This window comes from Halichoerus grypus, chromosome 1, assembly GCF_964656455.1.
Source record: "Halichoerus grypus chromosome 1, mHalGry1.hap1.1, whole genome shotgun sequence".
Classification (NCBI taxonomy): domain Eukaryota; kingdom Metazoa; phylum Chordata; class Mammalia; order Carnivora; family Phocidae; genus Halichoerus; species Halichoerus grypus.
In genome coordinates this window covers 67,270,499-67,291,133 of record NC_135712.1, presented here as the reverse complement: position 1 = coordinate 67,291,133, position 20,635 = coordinate 67,270,499, and the positions used below count along the sequence as shown (strand labels likewise).

At 56.2% G+C, this 20,635-nt stretch overlaps 1 protein-coding gene across 2 annotated transcripts in view; it reads left to right on the top strand.

Moving 5' to 3' along the window:
• ADCY5 (adenylate cyclase 5) overlaps window positions 1–19,870 on the top strand; it is a 149,948-nt gene extending 130,078 nt beyond the window's left edge. For both annotated transcript variants that reach the window (XM_078066750.1, XM_078066746.1), the window contains exons 13-21: window positions 3,741–3,857; window positions 4,246–4,410; window positions 7,399–7,574; window positions 9,538–9,567; window positions 10,925–11,057; window positions 14,842–15,105; window positions 16,072–16,276; window positions 17,194–17,318; window positions 19,081–19,870. In XM_078066750.1, coding sequence (XP_077922876.1) covers window positions 3,741–3,857; window positions 4,246–4,410; window positions 7,399–7,574; window positions 9,538–9,567; window positions 10,925–11,057; window positions 14,842–15,105; window positions 16,072–16,276; window positions 17,194–17,318; window positions 19,081–19,209 — 1,344 coding nt within the window. In that variant the 3' untranslated portion in view covers window positions 19,210–19,870. The remainder of the gene's footprint in view (window positions 1–3,740; window positions 3,858–4,245; window positions 4,411–7,398; window positions 7,575–9,537; window positions 9,568–10,924; window positions 11,058–14,841; window positions 15,106–16,071; window positions 16,277–17,193; window positions 17,319–19,080) is intronic.
• The last annotated feature ends 765 nt before the right edge of the window (window positions 19,871–20,635 follow it).

Below are 20,635 nucleotides of genomic sequence, written 5' to 3'. Positions count from 1 at the left end.
ATTCTTTGGAGAAATATCTATTCAAATCATTGTCCCATTTTTAAATTGGGTTTTTTGTCTTTTTGTCGAGTCGTAAGAGCTCTTTGTATACAGTAAACCTTATCCATGGTTTCACTTTCTGTGGTTTTAGTTCCTGTGGTCAGCTGCGGTCTGGAAGCAGATAATCCTCCTTCTGACGTATTGTCAGAAGGTCAGTAGGAGCCTAACGCTACGTCCTGATGTCATTCCCCTCACTACGTCCCATCATGTAGGCACTTTATCTCACATCACCAGCAGAAGAAGGGTGAATCCTGTAAGCTATTTTGAGAGAGAGAGAGAGAGACCACATTCACATAATTTCTATTACACTATATTGTTATAATTGCCCTATTTTATTATTAGTTATTGTTATTAATCTCTTACTGTGCCTAATTTATAAATTAAACTTTATCATAAGTGTGTATGTATAGGAAAAAGTATAGGACAGTCTGCAATTTCAGGCATCCAGTGGGGGGTCTTAGAATAAGACAGATAAGAAAAGACTACTATATTCTGGTTATAAGACCCTTATTAGATATATAGTTTGCAACAATTTTCTCCCATTCTCTGGGTTTCACTTTCCTTTTTAAATGTACATAATACAGAATTTTCCATGGTAGCCTTTTTTAAATGTGCAGCTCAGCGGCATGAAATGCATTCACATTGTTGTTCAAAGGTCACCATCATCCACCTCCAGAACTTCATCTTCCCAAAGTGAAACTTTAGAGCCATTAAACAGTAATTTTCCATTCTGCCTTCACCCCTGGAAACCACCATTCCACTTTCTGTTTCTTTGAATTTGACTATTCTAGGTATCTCATAAAAGTGGAATCCTATATTGGGGCACCTGCGTGGCAGTTGGTTACGTGTCTGACTCTGGGTTTCAGCTCAGGTCGTGATCTCAGGGTTGAGGGATCCAGCCCTGCATTGGGCTCCGTGCTCAGTGCGGAGTCTGCTTGAGATTCTCTCCCTCTCCCCCTTCCGCTCAATGTCTCTCTCTCAAATAAATAAACAAATCTTTTTTTAAAAAAAGTGGAATCCTATAGTACTTATCCTTTTGTGACTGTCTTCTTTCACTCAGCATACTGTCTTACGGTGTTACCCATGTTGTAGCAGGTGTCAGCATTTCATTCCTGGAGGCGGAATAATACTCCATTGGATGTATATTCCCCATTTTGTTTATCCATTCATCCATAGATGGACACTTGGGTCTTCTACCTTTTGGCCCTTGTGAATAATACTGCTATGAACATGATTCTGCAAATAGGTGTACAAGCCTCTGTTTTCTGTTCTTTTGGGTGTATATCCAGAAGTGGAATTGCTGGATTATATGGTAATTCTGCTTTTAATTTTTTCGAAGAGCCTCCATACTGTTTTCCACATCAGCTGCATCATTTTTTGTGCCCACCAGCAATGCATACAGGTTCCAATTTTTCTATATCCTCACCTTTTTTTTTACTTTCTTGGTGGTGGTATTTGAAGCACAAAAATTTTTAAATTTTGATGACATCCAACTAATCTTTTTTTTACCTTTCTTTTTTTTTTTGCTTGTGCTTTTGGTGTTCTAAGAACCATTGCTCAACCCAAAGTCACAAAGTTTGGCTTGCATATTTTCTTCTGCAAGTTTTGTAGTTTTAGCTCTTACATTTATGTCTCTGATCCATTTCAAGTTAATTTTTGTATGTGGTATGAAGTAGGGGCCCAACCTCATTCTTTTGCATGTGGATATCCAGGTGCCTCAGCAACTTCTTTCCACATTGAATTATCTTGGCAACCTTGTCAAAATCAATTGATCAGAAATATAAGGGATTATTTCTGGATTCACTCTGTTCCATTGAGTGGAATGTCCTAGTGTCTGTGTCTATTAAGCAGGATTTTCATTAAAGCTTATGCTCTCCAAATCACACATAGCTCTCCTTCTGCCATATAAATGGGTTTAATCTGAGTGTCTTCTTTCTTACTCCAAAAGGAAGTGTTTCAGAATAATGCCACAGACTTGATGATACATGAACACAGGTTGGGGGGCGCCCCTGCTGGAATCCAAGGTCTTCACTGGCCCGCATATAGCGTGAGGTTGTCAGGCCTCTACCACTGCTGTGGTGTGTCCTTCCCTGTAGTCCTCTCTTTCCCTCTGCTGAATAGGGAGTGGCCTTGTTGGAAGGCTGGAAGGGGATTTGGGTAGAAAAGATATACTTCCCAGCATGTACACCCAGCTCAAAGCCCAACACCAAGGGGTGAGCAGGGCACTTACTTGATGGCAAGAACAGTGAAGGGTCTGAGATTTGGTTTCACCCTACTTGCAAGCTAGCAAGTGAGCCTTACTATGTCATGGATGCTGGCAGGAGACATGAGACTCCTGGGTCAGAGACAAAGGACGCTATGACTCCTAGCACAGCAAGCAGCAGGTACATCAGCATATTAGTGTCGGCTTCCCAAAGCCCCGCGGGGCAGATGTGATGGGCCCACGTGGATGCTTTGCATATAGTGAGTGGGGGTCACAGCTGGGGAACAGGAGACCAAGGTCCCCATATGTGCCAGCAGGAAACACTATAGCACACAAGCCAGTGTCCTGCACAGTGGGAACGAGCAGTCACCTAGTGATCATGTGGTGTCCTTTTGCCTGTTTATTGTGTGTGTGACCATCCTGTCACTATCAGAGGATAAGCCTTGTAGTCTGGTGTACTCAGCCGGAATGTGCACAGATGCTCAGGGCCCCGAGAGTCCTACAGATGGGGAGCCTTCAGAGAAGGGATGTGACTTGCTGAGGGCCACACAGGAAAAGCCATGTCTCGAAATTTCCAGGCTCCCGGTCCAGTGCTTTTTCCACCACCCTCCCCTGCCCTTCTGGGTTTCCATAGGACATCTGGCATTTGTGCAGCAGACCAGCCTCACCGGGAGGCATCGAGGTGGGGGGACAGGGGAAGCCCAAGTCCACCCCTTTGTTTCTCTGTGTCTGCCAACATCTTTTTAAATCTAGGCTGCTTTGGAGATGAGGAGGGCATGATGGACAAAGCCAACCGTGTCAGATATGGTGGAGCGGGTCATTTAGTTACCAGAACTGCAGTGGGTCTTTGAGTGGCCGTGTAGTTTGTCTAGTTGAAGGAAATGTCGGAAGGGTTAGGTGAGGAAACAGGAGATCAGTGAGAGTCCTGGAATAAAGGTTCACTGAACTCACTTGTCCAGGGCCCCACCCTCCTGCTCACACGCTACTCTGCCCTTTCTCACAAGCCTGTCCCCTCCCTCCAGACCCCAGGTCCCCTCCGAATCCTCAGACCCACAGCTCCCTACTGCCCAGAAGCTCTGACCCTCCCTGGGAAAGTTCTGGGCCCCTCCAGCAGGCTTCCCCACCTGCCATCTCCTGCCCCCCCACCCATTGTAATCCTGACCAGCTCAGCATTCACACGGCAGATTCATGTGTTTTCCTCCGCTCCGCTGGGGTTAAGAGAGCCTCTTTGCTTCCATCCTGCCTGTCTCTCGTGCAAGCTCCCCAGGCAGACGGGCCTGCTGTGGATTCTGTGCTGTTGTCGCTGGAGGCAGGGGTGCATGCTGTGAGCCTGGAGTCTTGCGCCCTGCGAGGGTGTTCAGGGAGGCCCCTGGGGTGAGGCTGGCCAGAGGCAAGAGGGGGGGCGGGTTCAACCAGCTCCCCTATGGCGCTTGCAGAGTCCCCACTGAATTCTGTTCTCTCTCTCTCTCTTCTCACCCGCCCCCGTCCCTTGGGGCAGCTCTTCCCGGCCCCCCTGCAGACCCTCTCCAGGAAGATTGTGCGGTCTAAGATGAATAGCACTCTGGTCGGAGTGTTCACCATCACCCTAGTGTTCCTGTCGGCTTTCGTCAACATGGTAGGTGGCTCCACCTCCCAGAACCTTCCCAGACTCTGGAGTTCTCCCTCCCCAGGATTTCTTATTAGGGCTTCACCTCAGGTCTCTGGAATCAGATTTGATTCCTAAAGCCTCTCACACAGACTTTTAGTTCCCTGCTCTCAAGGCTGCGGATCCAGACTCCGAGAAGTCCCCGAGGGAAGTTTGCGAGCCTACCCCCTCCCCCGGGCAGCCGGGCGGACCTCATCAGTTCCTCAGCCTCCACCAGGCTCCTCTCCTGTCCCCGCTCTGTGGCAGGGGGCACCCGAGCCCGGGGTCGGGGGGTGGGGGGATGAGCACCCACCGCCCTGCGGAGACGGGCTGCCCCGGCCTGGCCCCCGCGGCTGAACCTGCCCTCCCCTGCCCCCAGTTCATGTGTAACTCCAGGGACCTGTTCGGCTGCCTGGCGGACGAGCACAACATCAGCACCGGCCAGGTCAACGCGTGCCACGTGGTGGAGTCGGCCGCCAACTACAGCCTGGGGGACGAGCGGGGCTTCTGCAGCAGCCCGTGGCCCAACTGCAACTTCCCTGAGGTGCTGGCAGGGGGAGGCGTGGGGGGTGGTTCCGGGCGCAGACAGACACCCTCCCACTGCACTCCCCCTCTGCCTTCGGCGGCTCTGAGGAGGTCAGGGGCTCTCAAGCTCGCAGCCGTCCCAGAGACCTCCTTTCCCGTCTCTCACTCCATGTGTGGGACACCAGTGAACAAGGCCAGCCTTCTCGTAGAACAGTACAACAGCAGGGCTGTCGTTTATATAGTGTCGCAGGCACTGTGCCGAGGACTTGACACGGCTTCCCTCATTCAGTCCGCACAGTATCTTTTTTATACAGGTGACCCTGAGGCACAGAGAGGGTAAGTAACTTGCCCAGAGTCACACAGCTAATAAGGGATAGAGCCAGAACTTTCACCCAGGTCGTCTGGCTGTAGAATGGTCTCAGCCTGAGGGCAGAGCTGTTTCTGGACCCTCAGCTTTGGCAGCAGGCCTGCCTCAGGAGAAACGGCCCGAGCTCCTCTGCTGTGGGCCAGAGAGCAGGGAGGAAGAAAGGAACCCTTTCTGCCATCAAGGTCACCCATTCAGAGTGTACAATTCTGTAGTTTGTAGTATATTCACAGATGTGTGGCACCATCAGCATCCTCATCTAATTAGGACATTTTCATCGCCCCCCCGAAGGAAATCTACCCCTAGGTTACTGGGTTTAAGAACCAGTGCCGAGAATCCTTAGAGAGCAGCATGCATTAAGCGCCTATGGTATGCGAGGTGCTTCATTCACCTTTTTCTTGGGGAGCGGCTTTCGAGCGACCAGCTGGGCCAGCCCGGGGCGTCTACTCCATGCACGGGGCAATCCCCACACCCCAGCTGCCTGCAGGGCCCACACAGAACCTGTGAGTTGTTGCCCTTTCCTGGGGAAGGTCCGAGCTTTCACCCAATTCCGAAAGGGCCCATGACTCACAGAAAGGTCCAGAACTGCAGTGAGGGCCCGCTGGGCTGTCATGGTGCTGGCCTGCCCCTCCCCCACCCCTGGGAAGGAGCCTGATCCATCTCCCCTGTACAGATGGGGCAAGGGAAACTCAGCGGGGGGGCAGGACTCCGCCAATGTTCACCTGGACAGGTGCTTCTCCACCCCCCACCCCCCGCCCCTGGGTCCAGGCCAAGCCCTGCCCCTCCTCCCCTGCGGCCCTGCTCCCCAGGCCGCCAAGGCCCCACTCCTGCTTCTGTTCCCTCACGCAGCTGCCTGAGCCCACGGGAGCCGTTGCTTGAGGGCTGTCTGCTGAAAAGCAGAGGCTGTGTTTGATCTTGTACTTGCCCCTTGGTGGTCGCTTCATGGAAGAAGCTGAGGAATGGGGGAAGAGAGTGGGGGGTGGGGGTGGCGGCAGGTTTTTCTAGCTCCTCATTTGTGGGAGATGGCTGGTCCCTGCCTCCAGCCCTCACCAGTCCCACCAGTTTCACTCGCACTGATCCCAGGCCTTGTTGACTACAGAGCTCTTGGGCTCCCCCTACCTCACAGGTGTTCTGATTCAGCAACCCCTCACAGACCCCGAGGCCCTTTGGGACCCCTGCTTTAAGCCTTGGCCTCCTGGTTGTCTGGCTCAACGTCTGAATGGGAATCCAGGCTGGCCCTGGGGGCGCCCTCCCCCTCTCCCAAGGACAGGATTATGATCCTTGGGGCTGGATTATCTGGGTGGGTCCTCCCTGCTCCTTCCTCTGCCCCTGTTCCAGGTAGTGGCTTGAGGCTGGTCCCTCCCCTTTCCAGTCACCAGGGGCCCTCTGCAGCCCCTCTCTGGGTGCCTGAAGGCCTGGGGAAGCAAAAGGTCCAACCTGGGAGCATTCTCCACTGCCCTTTGGCCTCTAGCCCATGGCAGAGGAAGCGAATAGTGAGGCCCAATGCTTGACTCAGGAGAAATGATGCTAAATTTAAAAGAAAGAACAAGGGACACCTGGGTGGCTCTGTCGGTTAAGCATCTGCCTTTGGCTCAGGTCATGATCCTAGAGTCCTGGGATCGAGCCCCACGGCGGGCTCCCTGCTCAGCAGAGAGTCTGCCTCTCCCTCTCCATCTGCCTGTCTCCACCACTCATGCTCTCTCTCGCTCACTCTCTCTCAAATAAATACAATCTTTAAAAAAAAATAAAAGAACAAAATAATGATACTGACATGTGTAGGGTTAGCATCAGGGGATGGCAGCAGAAAGGAACCTCTGAGATCTCTGGTTCAGCTCCCCTGTTGTCTGAGAAAGAAACTGAGCTTCGGAGACCAGAAGGGACTTCCCTAAACTAAATCATATAGGGCCACAGTCCCTCATCTGAAGGCTTCCAGGTCAAATGTATTTTGAATTTTGGAATTTTTCAGAGTTTAAAAGGGTGTTTCACACCCCCCGTGTAGTTTGGGCAGCACCTGATAATGACATACAGTAATATTTCTGCAGCAAAATGTATGCAGAGTCACAAGAAGCAGGACAAAGATGCTAATTAGTAGCACACAGTTGGGGCGGTTTTTGCCACCAAATCAGGTCAGCTCAGGTGTTGCCACCCTATCAGTCATGAAATACTTCGGTTTTCAGAACTTTGGATTTAAAGTTGCAGACCCAGGGCTGGGGCACCTGGGCTCCCCACAGTTCCTGAGGGCACCAGGCCCAAGCCACCAGGTGCTTTCATGTCATGGAACTGTAGCCGTGAGCCCATGACATAGGAGCTTTTGCAGATGGGGAAACTGGGGCTTCGAAGGGTTGAATAAATGGCCCAAGACCCACAACCAGTCCATAGTAAATCAGGGGTGAAACTCAGGTCTGCCCGAGCCTGGAGCCCTGCTCTAACCTTGGGGCTGTATTGCCAACCGGCCAGACAGCCTGGAGCCCCATCTCCTGGTTCCTACCGGGGCCCTGCACTTTCCCTCGCAAGTTTGCATCAGCAGAAACACCGGCAGAGCGGGCTTCGCCTGCGGCCAGCTCCGACTTGGGGGGGATGCTGGAGGGTGGGCCGGGGGAGGGTGGGGCCGGGCCGCTGAGGCTCGCCAACCTCTCTCCACAGTACTTCACCTACAGCGTGCTGCTCAGCCTGCTGGCCTGCTCCGTGTTCCTGCAGATCAGCTGCATTGGGAAGCTGGTGCTCATGCTGGCCATTGAGCTCACATACGTGCTCATCGTCGAGGTGCCCCGTGTCACGCTCTTTGACAATGCTGACCTGCTGGTCACTGCCAACGCCATGTAGGTGGCACCGCCCCCATCCCCCACTGGGTCTGGGGCATTGCAGAGAGGCCGGAAGAGTGGGTGGCTGGGAGACTGGGCCACGGGGGGCTTGCAAGGAGAGTGTTCTGTTGCTCCCCAGCTGACCGCCTGGGTAAAGCACCACAGTGTCTTATTTCCCTCTCTCCCTTCCCCAGTATGGGGGGCGGGTGGCCTCGGGGTGACTAGGTCCTGCTGTCCTTCTGCTTCCAGTTTGCTACTCAGTCCTGCTCTCAGGCCTCAGTGAATTGTTCCTCATTTGTTCAGGGCAGCCTCTGATGAGCTGTTTTCACTTAACTCCATCTGCCTGTGGCACCTCAGGCCCAGAGAGGGGTCAAGATTCAACAGAGCTGAATAGCAAGGTCTGTGGGAGCAGAAAAACAGACTTTGTTCTTCTTGAGCTCTGTGTCCTGCCTCGAGCTAGGCACTGGGACATACATTATCCCTTTTCATCCTCATAGCAACCCAGCAAAGTAGGCAGGGCTGCCACGGATGGTTGGGTAGTTTGTGCACTGCTCAAAGGCTCCTAGTTATGATGGTGAGCCATTAGGTCCCACATCTAGGTAGCAGGCTTGGGAGTTGTACCCCAAGCTATCTAGCTCCCAGTAAAATGGGAATAATATCCGTAGTAGTAAAATGTTCATAAAGTGCCTGATGTCAATACCCTTCTCTTCCCATCACCCCACTACACACACACACACACACACACACACACACACACACACCAGGAAGTGCAAAAATGTGACAGATCTGTGTCCCCTGAGAAAATGCAGCAAACTGTGTTTTCTCCAAGTTATAGGAAGGGGTCCATTCATCCTTCTATCCATCCATCCAAAGATATTTATTGAGGGCCTCCCATGTTCCAGGCACTGAGCCAGTGGTGGAACAGTCATGGATAAAACAGGCCATAACTCTGGTGTCAGAAATGTCACTTTCTGGTGAAGAGAGTGTCACCTGAGCAGAAGAAGGGGTAATGAAGGATCTCCGGCTTAAGGCCGGCCTTCCCGGCGGCTGCGCAGTGCTGTGGGCAGACAGCCGGGACACCCAGTAGCCCCAGGAGCGGGGCAGCCTGCAGTCCTGTGAGGACCAGGAGAGGGAGGAGGTCCAGGCCTTTCTACTCCCCGATCAGGGCAGGAGCTGGGAGCTCTGCCTCCTTTTCTTACGTGCTCCTTCCCCGACCCCCAGCTTCTCCTCTCCTCCCGCCGGAGCAGCAGTAGAGAACGGAGATAATTTCTGGTTTCGGAGACCCTGGCTTGGCCCTGGGGCAGCACTGTCCAATAGATAAATAATGCAAGCCACGTATGTCATTTAAAATTTTCTAGTAGCTATATTAAAAAGGCAAAACATGTATTTTAATTTTTGTATTTAACCAATATATTCAAAATATTATTTCAATTGTCAATATAAAATTATTAATGAAACATATTACATTTTTTCCCACACTAGTTCTTCAAAACCTAGTATCTATCTTACACTTCCGGGACATTTTAACTTGCACTAGCCACATGTGAAGGCTCAGGAGCCCCACGTGGCTGTGGCAACCACACCGGACAGCACAGGGGTAGTGTTTCTCCTCCTCTGGATGCAGCAAAGGGCTGGGGTGGGAGGTGGGCTGGCTTCTGCCCAGGTGGATGTGCTGGGGGCCCCCAGCGTCCCAGGTAACGGCTGGTGATTTGTGGTCATGGTGACCAGACGCCAGTTGGGGCTGGGCTTTCTGCAAGCCTCCCATCCTGAAAATATCCCTGGATCCCGAGGGGTGCTGGGGGTGGGGGATGAAGGAGCAACAGTAGCGGGGGCGCTAGGAGTGGGCGTGGGGTGGCAGGGCTAGGAGTGGGGGGCGTGGCAGTGCGAGGGGGGCAGAGCAGGGTAGGGGAGCGCAGTGGGCATGGAGACTGCCCATGCAGAAGAGCAGTCCCAAACAGCCCTCCCCACTTCCTGTTCACAGAGACTTCAACAACAACGGGACCTCCCAGTGGTGAGTGGATACTCTCCAAGTTTGAATCAGCTGCTCCCTGCCCTCGGCCTGGTGCAGCCAGAGGCCAGCCGCCCTGGGCCCAGCAGAGAAAGCAGTGGTGCCTGGCGGGGAGGGGGCCTTGGCGGCAAGGTGGGCAGTGAAGGAGGAGGCTGGAGGGGGCCAGGAAGCCCTTTCCTCACTGGGTACCAAGGGGGCCTCACTGGGTAGATGCCCTTCTTTTCTCGTATGATTCCCACCACCCCAAGATGACCTACAGACTCAGTAGCTGGGTCATCAGGACCCGCAGGCCATTCCACAGGCCTCATCTAAAACATGTGGCCTCAAGCTCTTCCCCAGGGGCATGTGTGAGATCCCAGGCACCAGAGAATGGGAACTGGTGACCTCACCCTCCTGCCCCCTGCCCCCGCTGCAGAAGAAAGGAGCCAAGGCAAGGCCTGTGGGGTTTGTAGCATAAGCCCTGCACTGGGCTGCTGATGGGCAGGGAGTCTGCAGAGTTCAAGGTTTGGGCTCTTTGCTGGGACAGGGAGCAGGGTTTGGGATAGCTGCTTGGTTTTGTGTGGGCTTTTTGTTTGTTTGTTTTTGAGACAGAGCATGTGCACATGTGTGCATGTGGGAGGGAAGGGACGGGGGGAGAGGGAGAGAGAATCTTAGGCAGACGCCACACCCAGCTCGGAGCCTGACATGGGGCTCAATCTCCCGACCCTGAGATCGTGACCTGAGCCGAAATCAAGAGTCAGCCGTTTAACCAACTGAGCCACCCAGGCGCCCCAGGATAGCTGCTTTTATTAAGAGTATTTATTAATAATGTTATTAGGAATGTAGCCATTATTAGCTACCAGTTTTGGAGTTCCTACTATTTGTCAGATGCTATACAAGGAATTTTGTATACAGTATCCTTAATTCTTAAAATGTGGGTGTCGTTATCCCATTTTACAGATTAGGAAACTAAGGTTCAGAAAGGTTAAGAGACTTGCCTAAAGCCCAGAGCTGGTCAGTATGGCCTGCCTGGCTCCCTTGTTACTGTGCCCACGGCCCCTATCTTGTCCACTGGGAGAGACCTGGGATGTACATACTGCCTTTTACAAGCGCCTCATTGATCCCCTGATGTGACCAGAGAGAAGTTTCCCAGTGATGGGGAAGAGGGGGGCATCAGGAGAGGAGTCATGACTGCTGAGCTGCTCGTGGGAGCAGGGGCTGCGATGGGGCTGCCAACCAAGAAGGCTTCCTGGAGAAGGCCCTACCTCAGGCAAAACTTGAGCAGGAGGGTGAAGAGAAGGGGAGTAGTAGAAGGAGGCAAAAGGCCTGAGGGGGCCTCGGAGCCTGCCATGAAGTGCCAGGGCATCTACCTCCCCCGCAGCCCTGAGCACGCGACCAAGGTGGCGCTGAAGGTGGTGACGCCCATCATCATCTCCGTCTTCGTGCTGGCTCTGTACCTGCATGCCCAGCAAGTGGAGTCCACCGCCCGCCTGGACTTCCTCTGGAAACTGCAGGTGGGCGGCCTTGGGGCTGGGGTGGGGAGGCACCCAGACCTCACAGCATTTTGTGAGTGAACAAGTTTGTCACCTGGGCTGGCTGGGCCTTAGTTCTGCACTGATGGGGCGTCCTGCTCAGGCCTCAGCCCAACTGACCAGTGCCCCATGTCCCAGCAGGTCTGCTCCCTGCTTTTGGGAGGCCAGACACAGAATCCCAGAGCTTATGCCAAACAAACCCACCCTTGACAGTGCTGGGACTTTGGTGGGTCCCAAATATCGACCAGGCATTACTGTGTGCGTCCAGAGGCAGGGACAGGGGCTAGGCATGGCCAGCTCCGGTTTGTGGTGTGGGCAGCAAGGAGTCAGGAGGGTGGGGAGGAAAGAGTGGCAGGAGGTGAGGAGTATGGGGAGCGCAGGCGCTGTGTCATGGAGGCCGCAGTGCGGGAGCTGGCCCACCAGGCTGCTGAGCAGGGCTTGATGTGACCAGAAGTGGCTCTTCCAGGGGAGAATGGACGGAAGGGGCATCAAAGACCCATCGACAGGAAGCCTAAGCAGGTGGCTGTGCCCCGGCCCTGGGGAGAGGTGGCCCAGGCAGGGGCAGAGGCAGTGGGGTGCTAGGAGCCCCGCACTCCACCCTCCAGGCTTTGTGCCCTGTGTCCCGATAGTGTCCACCTGGAAGAGGGGATGCCCCTGGGCCACACGCAGGATAATGCTCCAGGTGCTAGCAGGAGACCAAGTTGCTCCTTGTTACCTGCTAGATGGCTTCAGAAGGTCTGGGGAGGGCACCCAAGGGCCTTCATGGTGAGAAAGCCGTCTTCCCTGTGGGCAGCCTCAGACCGGTTATTCCAGCCCAGCCTCTTTGCCTCGCCTGGCCTGGCCTCCATCTCCAGACGCCTTCTCCAGCTCACCTGCAACTCACTTAGGCCTCCTCCATCCTCAGCGTCTTACTAACACTGAGATTCAAGTCTTCTGGCTGGGGCAGGAGGTCCTGAGTTTTTGTTAAAGATGGGGGCATCCAGTTGCCCCTGTTGCTGGATGTCTTGCATGAGGTTGACTGAGGTCCCCACTGAGCAGATGCCCTGAGGTTGGAGGGAACCTGTTTTGCATGTGGAAGGCCCCTGGTCAGCCCTGGGTTGGGAGGGACCTGGGAGATATCCAGCGTGAGGCTCTACCTTCTTGGCTCAGACTGCTGCCTCCCTGCCTTCTCTTGGCTCTCTCACACCCCTCTTCTCTGGGGAAGCTCCCCGGAGGTGCCAGCTCTCCTAGGGGCTGACCAGGCTCCGTGGGACCTAGGGCTGATGTCCCTCCACTTCTCTGCACACACACACCCCACCTCCCACATGAGCTCCGAGGAGGTCCCCTGCGCCCTAGACTGTTGCTGTTGTGCAAGTCAGTTGTGTTGCAGAGATCTCTAGAAAGGGGTGGAAGCAAGGGAAGGGTGAGCCTGCCACTCAGCCTGCCTGTGACCTGCTGCCCTGTCACCCCTGCCCCTGTCTTTGTCTAGCTCCTGAGTGCCCAGGGTCAAAATGAAGCTGCCTGCCAGGGCTGAGCCGAGCAGCCTGAGGCTTCCTCACAACCCCACCCCAGTGCCCAGGCAACAGCAGCTCCTCTCCCACTTTGAAAACGATTAAGAAGGCCTGTGCACAGATGTGTGGGGGTGGGGCGGTGAGCATGTCTACCTGCCAGGTGTGTTGGCCTCTCTCCACTGAACCCCTGCAACAGGCTTAGGATGCTTACACATCCCTCCATCTCCCGTCCTCCTCCAGGACTTTTGGGAGGGGGGAACAACATACCAATAAGCAAAAACTTGGACACAGGCTCTTGGGATGGGTGAGTGATAATCTGTTGCCCCACCCCTAGACTAACCCAGAAGCCAGTTTTGCTGTTGGATCTTTGGTCCTGGTGGGTGGGTGTGGTGCTGACAGGGAGGTGGGGAAGCCCGAGGTCCTTAGCGTCCCTGAAGCATCTGCATGAGGCATCAAGTCTGCTCCTGGCCAAACCCCTGGGTCTCAGTTCTTGGGAGAGCCCACTGCCGTCCCTCTCCCACAGCACTGACCTTATTGGGCTCAGCAGGGGGGCTGTGGCCCCTGAGTCTTCCTGCCTGGCCAGAGCCCAGTCCTAGAAACAGCTGGCTGTGTTGGGAGCTGCCCAACATCATGTCTCAGGGCAGAGTTGTCCCGATGTGGCAGGAGTTCCTGGGCAGGACTTGGTCTGTGTTCCCAGCAGTCGCTGTGCTCCCAGCGTCCCAACCCTAGCCTCCACCACCACCTGCCTGCCACTGGGCGGATGCGCTAGGGGAGGGCATGTGTTAGGTTTCTGCCACCTGCTGGGCTGATCAAAGGAGCTGCAGTGCCCCTGGGTGCCCAGGCACGGGGTCTCAGCGGGCAGGACTGTAGGTGGCCGGTGCACTTGCAGAGGCAGATGCACCGGCTGGGGCTCCTCCAGGGCGCAGCCCTCCAGAAGCACAGAGATTCCCACTCCAGGTGCTCTGGCACCTGTTTCAGAGCTAGGAGCAGGTGGCCCCGTTTAGGAGTCTCACCTCACAGGGGCCGGAAGGTAGCACGTGCCCACTGGGCCCACCTGGCATCCAGGAACTTCCTTACGCGTGACCCCCACTCTCGAGGCCATGTTTCCAGTTGCTCTAGGCGTAATGGGTCCTCTCACTTCAGGTGCAAGGCTAGGCCAGGTCTCTGAGCCTTGGAGTCCCTGCTGGACCCAGGTCCTGTGGCCTTGGCTGGGTGTGCCAGCAGTTTCCCCATGAGCAGCCACCACCTGCCGGGAGCACCAGGGACGTAGTCATGGCCCTCGAGGAGATCCTTGGTGCAGCCAAATAGAAAGGCCTCCACATTTAATTAGAGGAGGCCCAAGCAGGCTGGCTGGATCTTTTCAACAGCCCTGCTAATGATCTTTTACCTGCCTGTTTTACCAACGTAGTCACTCCCCGTTAAAGGGGCCATTTTGTTTGTCATCGAGGGGGAAGAAGCCAGCAGACTGTACTCTGTCCCTCCTGTGTCACATGACTCCTTGCACAACTTAGTGCAGGACTATCTCTGTGTTTCAGCCTGCGGGCCACTGTTGGCCTCTTGATTCGAGGGCTCTGCACTGTCCCTCGTGAGTGACCACAGACCTCAATTTCCCAGACCCAGGACCCACACTGGGGGAGAACCAAAGTCACTGGTGGTGTCCCCATCCCGCCCCAGGGAGCACTTTGGGGCATCCGCACCTCCTGGCTTTGGGATGTGTGAGTGATAATCCATTGCCCCACCCCTAAACTAATCCAGAAGCCAGTTTTGGCTACATTCCCACACCCCAGTGGGAATGTAGGGCCTGGGGTGAAGGATGATGGAGCTGGGCTGGGGCTGTGCTGGAACTGGGGAGAGCGGGCAGGGCTTTAAGACGTTTTCCCGTGGGGTCAGTCTGTTAAAGTCATCTTACCAAACTGCATTTCCTGATGCGAAGAGGAAAATGGACAGTTGAGGAGCGCTTGGTAGCTGGAGGGCCATTGGTGGGGGATGTGTGGTTTTGGACCGTCCCTGTAAGCCCGTGCCTTGGTCTAGCATTGGGCAGAGAGGGTGCTTTCAGCCTGTCCTCCAGGAGGTTTCCAGTCGGGGGCTCCCTCCTTCAGGGCCCGCGCCCTCCGGTGCGTCACATTCTGAGGGGCAGGCAGGGCAGAGGCGGAGGCGTACACGTCTCTCCCTCTTCTCATGGTCGGAGCGCTAGCTGCTCCCTGCGGAGAGCCGCAGGAGGGGATGGGGGGCGGGGGGCAGAAAGCCCCTCCCGCTGACCGGGCGCCGCGTCCTAGGCCACGGAGGAGAAGGAGGAGATGGAGGAGCTGCAGGCCTACAACCGGCGGCTGCTGCACAACATCCTGCCCAAGGACGTAGCCGCCCACTTCCTGGCCCGCGAGCGACGCAACGACGAGCTCTACTACCAGTCGTGCGAGTGTGTGGCCGTCATGTTCGCCTCCATCGCCAACTTCTCCGAGTTCTACGTGGAGCTGGAGGCCAACAACGAGGGCGTCGAGTGCCTGCGGCTGCTCAACGAGATCATCGCCGACTTTGATGAGGTGCGGCCAGTGGGGAGCTTGGGCCCCTGGAGCGGGAGGGACGCCAGGGCACCTGAGGGCAGGCCCCTTGCCTGCATTTCCTCCCCTAGCCTGTTACAAAGGAGGAAGCAGGCACACAGATGGGGCTTAGCTCACGGGCAGTAGGTGGCAGGGTGGGCGTCAGCCCAGGCCGCTGGGATGGCAAGTCTCTGCGCCCTGGCTGCCCCCTTGAGACCCTGCGTGGCCGTCTCGCCAGTCCTCCCCATTCGCCGCCGCTCCTCTCGTGCCACCTAAGGCTGGGCAGGCCCCAGGGTGGGGCCCAGCTTTTGTGAGAGTCCAAGGAAGGAGGGACTCCCAGGCTAAGGGAGGAGGAAGGACAAAGATGCAAAGCCCTGAACAGCAGGGGCAGAAATACAAACATGCACCCTCGCCAAGTCCCCAGTGTGTGCCAGGCACTGGGTACACTGTGCCCAATAGGGCATTTCGACCCTGGGAGCTCACCGAGTGAGGAACCCCAGTGGGAATGTAGGGCCTGGGGTGAAGGATGATGGAGCTGGGCTGGGGCTGTGCTGGAAGCAGCCCATGAGGCTCCTGGGGCAGGGGGTAGCTGAAGTTGGCTGAAATGGGTCTGGGCAGGCTTCTGGCTGGCAGGGCCTGGAGACAGAAGAAGGGGGTCCCTGGGAGGGATGGGGATGTGAGCCAGAGAAGGGCGGAGATGGCCACCAGCCCCTGTTGGGGGCAAGAGGCTCTGAAGTGACTAGAGAGCTGGCCCGGGGCTCTGGGTGCAGGGCGGAGGGTAGCACCCGGCCACCACACATGGGTGGGTACTGGAGGCGGCCTGCTCTGTCTTGCACCGAGTTGGTGTGCAGATGGGCCCCCTGTGTGAACGAGGGGGAGGCACGTGGGGGGGCCATGCTGCCACCCTTCCCTGTAGACCTCAGTGCCCCAGCCTTGGTGGAGACCCAGGTTTGGCCTCCTTCCATCCAGATCATCAGCGAGGATCGGTTCAGGCAGCTGGAAAAGATCAAGACCATTGGCAGCACCTACATGGCTGCCTCAGGCCTCAACGATTCTACGTATGACAAGGTGGGCAAGACCCACATCAAAGCCCTGGCCGACTTTGCCATGAAGCTCATGGATCAGATGAAGTACATCAATGAACACTCCTTCAACAACTTTCAGATGAAGATCGGTGAGCTTGGCTTCCGACCAGTCGGGCCTGGGAATAGCAGGTGGGGTGAAAAGCTCCATGTGGCTTGGCAGGACCGAAGAGGAGGGCTGTGGAGGGCAGTGTCTTATGGATGGACGAAACTGCTATTTGCTGATTCTGCCGTGTGTGTGGTCCCACGTCTCACACAACAGTGAGGCTTCATGCGGCCACCTGTGAGAGAGATCATTTCTGTGCTAAGAGGGAGCGCCCAGGGGCTTGGAGACGTGGCAGAGAATGTCTAGACGATGTCAGTTGAGCCAGGTGTGTTGGGGAAGGCTCTTGCCTGGAGCGGAGGGGAAGCAGCAGAGCGAAAGCGGAGTGGCAGGGTGATTGGGGTTGGTGTGGGTAAGACTGGGACGGTGGATAGACTAGAGCAGATGTGCCAGGAGCGAGACAGGGAGCCCGCGTGGAGGGCAGCAGCCTTGCTTCCTGGAGCTGGGTCACGGCGACATCCCTGCGCTAGCTCAGACAGACACCCAGGGGGAGGAGCACTTGGACAGAGAGGAGACTGTGGGTTAGGAGCTAGGTTCTAAGAAAAAGAATGGCGGGGCCCCTGATAGAAACAGAGGAGGTAGGAGGAAGAAAGTCTGAACTGACAGTGCAAACTTAAAACGCCACTGAGAGGGGTGGTTAAGGAGAGGCAACTGGATGCCGCCGCAGGTCACTGGACACGTGAAGAGGGCGGTCCTGGTGACGGACTGCCGGAGCTGCCAGCTGACTGGGCGGCAAGTACTCAGGAGCAGTGGTCTGGGTTAGCGGGCATTGGATGGCAGCAGCGGAGTGGGAGCCGCAGGGCTAAGCGTGGCCTCAGGCCCAGAGGACCTTGAGTGTCAGGGAGGAATGATAGGGTGAGCGCTGGTCTGAGCCCTGACGAACGTGCTGATGTCTGTCCCCTACAGGGCTCAACATCGGCCCCGTGGTGGCCGGGGTGATCGGGGCTCGCAAGCCTCAGTACGACATCTGGGGCAACACGGTGAACGTGGCCAGCCGCATGGACAGCACCGGTGTGCCTGACCGCATCCAGGTGAGTGCCGGCGCATCCACCGCCCACCTCACCCACATGGGGCGGGGCGGGGGGGGGGGCTCTGTCTGATGCTGCATGGGCCTGGGGGCAGGCCGCCCACAGTTCCCAGCCAGAATTTCTGCGGCCAAATTTGAAGGTGGTTGGGGCTACGTCTTGGGAGCTCGGAAAACACAATTGTGTTTCAAGCCCTCAGGACCTTGGACAGATCTTCACTCCCGTGCCAAGCCCTCTACTGGCCACAGAAGGAAAGGGGGGTGTCTAGGCGGGAGCCACCGCCGATGCTAAGCCAGGAGTGCTCATGCCACAACCCACACATACAAGGGGACACAAAGATGGCTGCAGGGAGCAAGGTCTTGCCGAATGGAGCACTCGGGGCCTGGTTCAGGAGAACCAGGCAAGGCCACTCGTCCCCCTGGGATGGTACCCCCAGCAGCCAAGGGGGTGGGCCAGAGACCCAGAGACTTTGGCTCCTCTCTATCCTTTGCAAGCTGGCTCTTGTGATGCCCAGGCCTGCCTCTCTTCAGCTGCTTTTTCTCAGGCCTTCCTCGATTTCCTCTGCTCCAATCTGACAACAGCGAGGCCCTGGACGGGGCTCTCTTCCTGTACCCTCCACCCCCCAGTGCCCCGTGAGGCGTGGGTAGGTCACTTAGTTTTCCTGGCCTCCATTTTCCCAAGTTTGAACTGTGCTCTCTTTATGGCCCTCTGCTCGCACTGACACTGCTTAAATGTCCCTTAAATTCTCTCTCCTGCGGGACCTCTGAACAATGGGTCAGCCCAAAGCATTGCCCTGGCCAGATCAGCTGGGCCTGGCTGGCGAGCCGATGCTGTCGGAGGGACTGACCAAATGGCTTTCTTGTGCCAAGAGGAGAAGGGACAACAAGATAGGAGATGGGGAGAGAGGCACGTGTGTGCAGAGCTTCTGACCCCACCCACAGACAAGTGAAGGACTCTGCGCAACCACACCGTGGCCTGGCACCTCACCTTCGCATAGGGCGTTCCCTTGATCACACAGCAGGGTCACCTTCCAGCAGCCCAGCCAGAGATTCACGGCCTGCCAGCCAGGCGGGACCGGGATCCTCAGCAGGGGTGTTGCGGGGTGTGCTCAGATAGCTGTTGGGTCACCTCGCGAGACACGCGCTTGTATTGCTGCTCCGGTCAGCCTCCTTTCTCCTCCGCCCGGCAAGAGTGCAGTGATGACTGGAGCCACCGGTGAGGTCCCCTCTCTGTTCCAAAAGCTACAGCAGATGGGCAGTCGGACGCAGACCTGAGTCCAGGCTCTGCCATTTGTAGCGATGTAACCTCAGGGAAGGGACTTAGGTTGTCTGAGCCTGAGATAAAAGCGCTTTCCTCACAGATTAAATGAGATAAGCAGTGGCTCTCAACCTACCTGCCGTGGAGTGAGACCTGAGTGAGCACACTGGTCGCGTGCTCGGTCTCGATGGCGGCAGGGTCAGATTGCTATGGACGCGCCCGAGCACCTCCGCCCAGCTTCTGCGCTTCTCAGTGGGGACAGGGACAGGCAGTTCAGGGACCATGAGCCGCACTTAGAGCAGCAGAAATAGCACAGGTGAGTTGCTGGCCACACTGCCTGGCACGGAGTAGGTGCTGCCACTCTTCTGGTTTCCGACAGGCAGTACGAGCAGCTGTCAGTCCCTGGGAGCCCCTGCCCACCGTCTGTGGTGGGGACAGTCAGGCAGAGCCACCGGTCACCGGACTCACGGCTTAACCATGACCTGTCCTTTCTCCTCCGTTGCCCCCTCAGGTCACCACGGACATGTACCAGGTGCTGGCTGCCAACACATACCAGCTGGAGTGCAGGGGTGTGGTCAAGGTCAAGGGCAAAGGCGAGATGATGACCTACTTCCTCAACGGGGGGCCCCCGCTCAGTTAGCAGCTGCCACCTGGTGATGCCAGGCAGCCTGGCCTCCAGAGAAATGGAAATGGCTTCTTTGGGTGCCAGTGGGCAGGTGGAAGCCTGCGCTCTAGCCCACGTGGCTGCACCGGTGAGATTTTCCACTTTGACTCCAGAAGCAGCTTCTGCCTTTGTGGGCAGGCAGCCGCCTCCGTCCCAGGCCCCGGGGTGCCAGCGTCCTGCGAGCACCAAGCTGACCAAAGATGTTTCCTCCGTAGAAGACTCCACTAGGCGTGATCTGAATCTCGAGTTTTCTAACGGGCGCTGCTGCTGCCGGAGCTCTTACGGTGCGGGGCAGCCCGGCGTGTGACGACTGGGCTGAGGGGGAGGCCTCGGCCTGGGGCGGGTGGGATAAGGCGCGACTCTGGCCCCCGGGAACCTAGGGGCCTCGGGGGTCCGCTTTCCCGTGTGAGCCTTTCAAGTGCCGACAGAGGCCACAGCCCCTGCCCCATGGAGGGGCTTTCTGGCAGGAGTGCGGGCTGTGGACGGACTTCGGCCTTCTCCACAGTCCTCCTCCCGCACCTCTTCGAGGGGAACAGAGCGAATTGCGAAGGGGAGGCGAGAGGACTCGAGGCAAGGAGGGGTGGTTCTGAGAAAAAGAATATTTATTAAAAAATAAAACAACTTTCTGTGCCCTTTAGACTATGCTAGTTGTATGCGTATAAGAGACCCACAAGCAAACGAAGATGCCACTGGGGTGGGAGGGCGGGGATCCCAACGTGTCTTTTTTGTATTTTTTATTTTTTATTATTGAAATCCTTGGAGATCTAACAAATATACCGAATTCTATATTTTGTAAATGATGTTAGAAAACAGCTGTGCCCAGCATTTGTACTGTACGTATGTCGGTGTGTGGACTGGTGTAGGTGTGTGTGCGCTTAGGCTGTGGAACTGGTCACATACAGGACGCCTGGTGCCCTCACCGCGGACGAGGCAGTTTGGGCTTTTCCCAGGTCCAGCCAGAGCAGCAGCATGTGTCCTTTTGGGGTGCCCTACGTTCAGATTAAGTGGGAAGATGCACGCATACATTACCCCATCTCTCTAACACATCACTTCCCTTCAGTTAAATGCAAGTGGATAAAACAACAAAAAGCTGTTTTCCCATCATCTCAGGCCCCGCTGGAGCCTGCGGCAAACCACTGTCCCCTCTTCCGCTCCCTGAGGTGTCAGCCATTTGCTGCCTGCAGAGACGCAGCCCTGAGAGCGCAGGGACGGCCACGGGCGCTCAGCTGCTGTGGGGGTGGTGGGAAGCCGTACCTGCCTGCCTTGCTCGGCTGGCTACTGTGCAGCTGGCTGTCCCAGAGCTAAGGCCTCAGACTTGGGGTAACAGTGCAGCCCTCAGGTTCAGGGAGGGTGGTGGCTTTGCGCTCCATCTGCAGACCAGAGAGAAGGGGAGAGCCCAGCT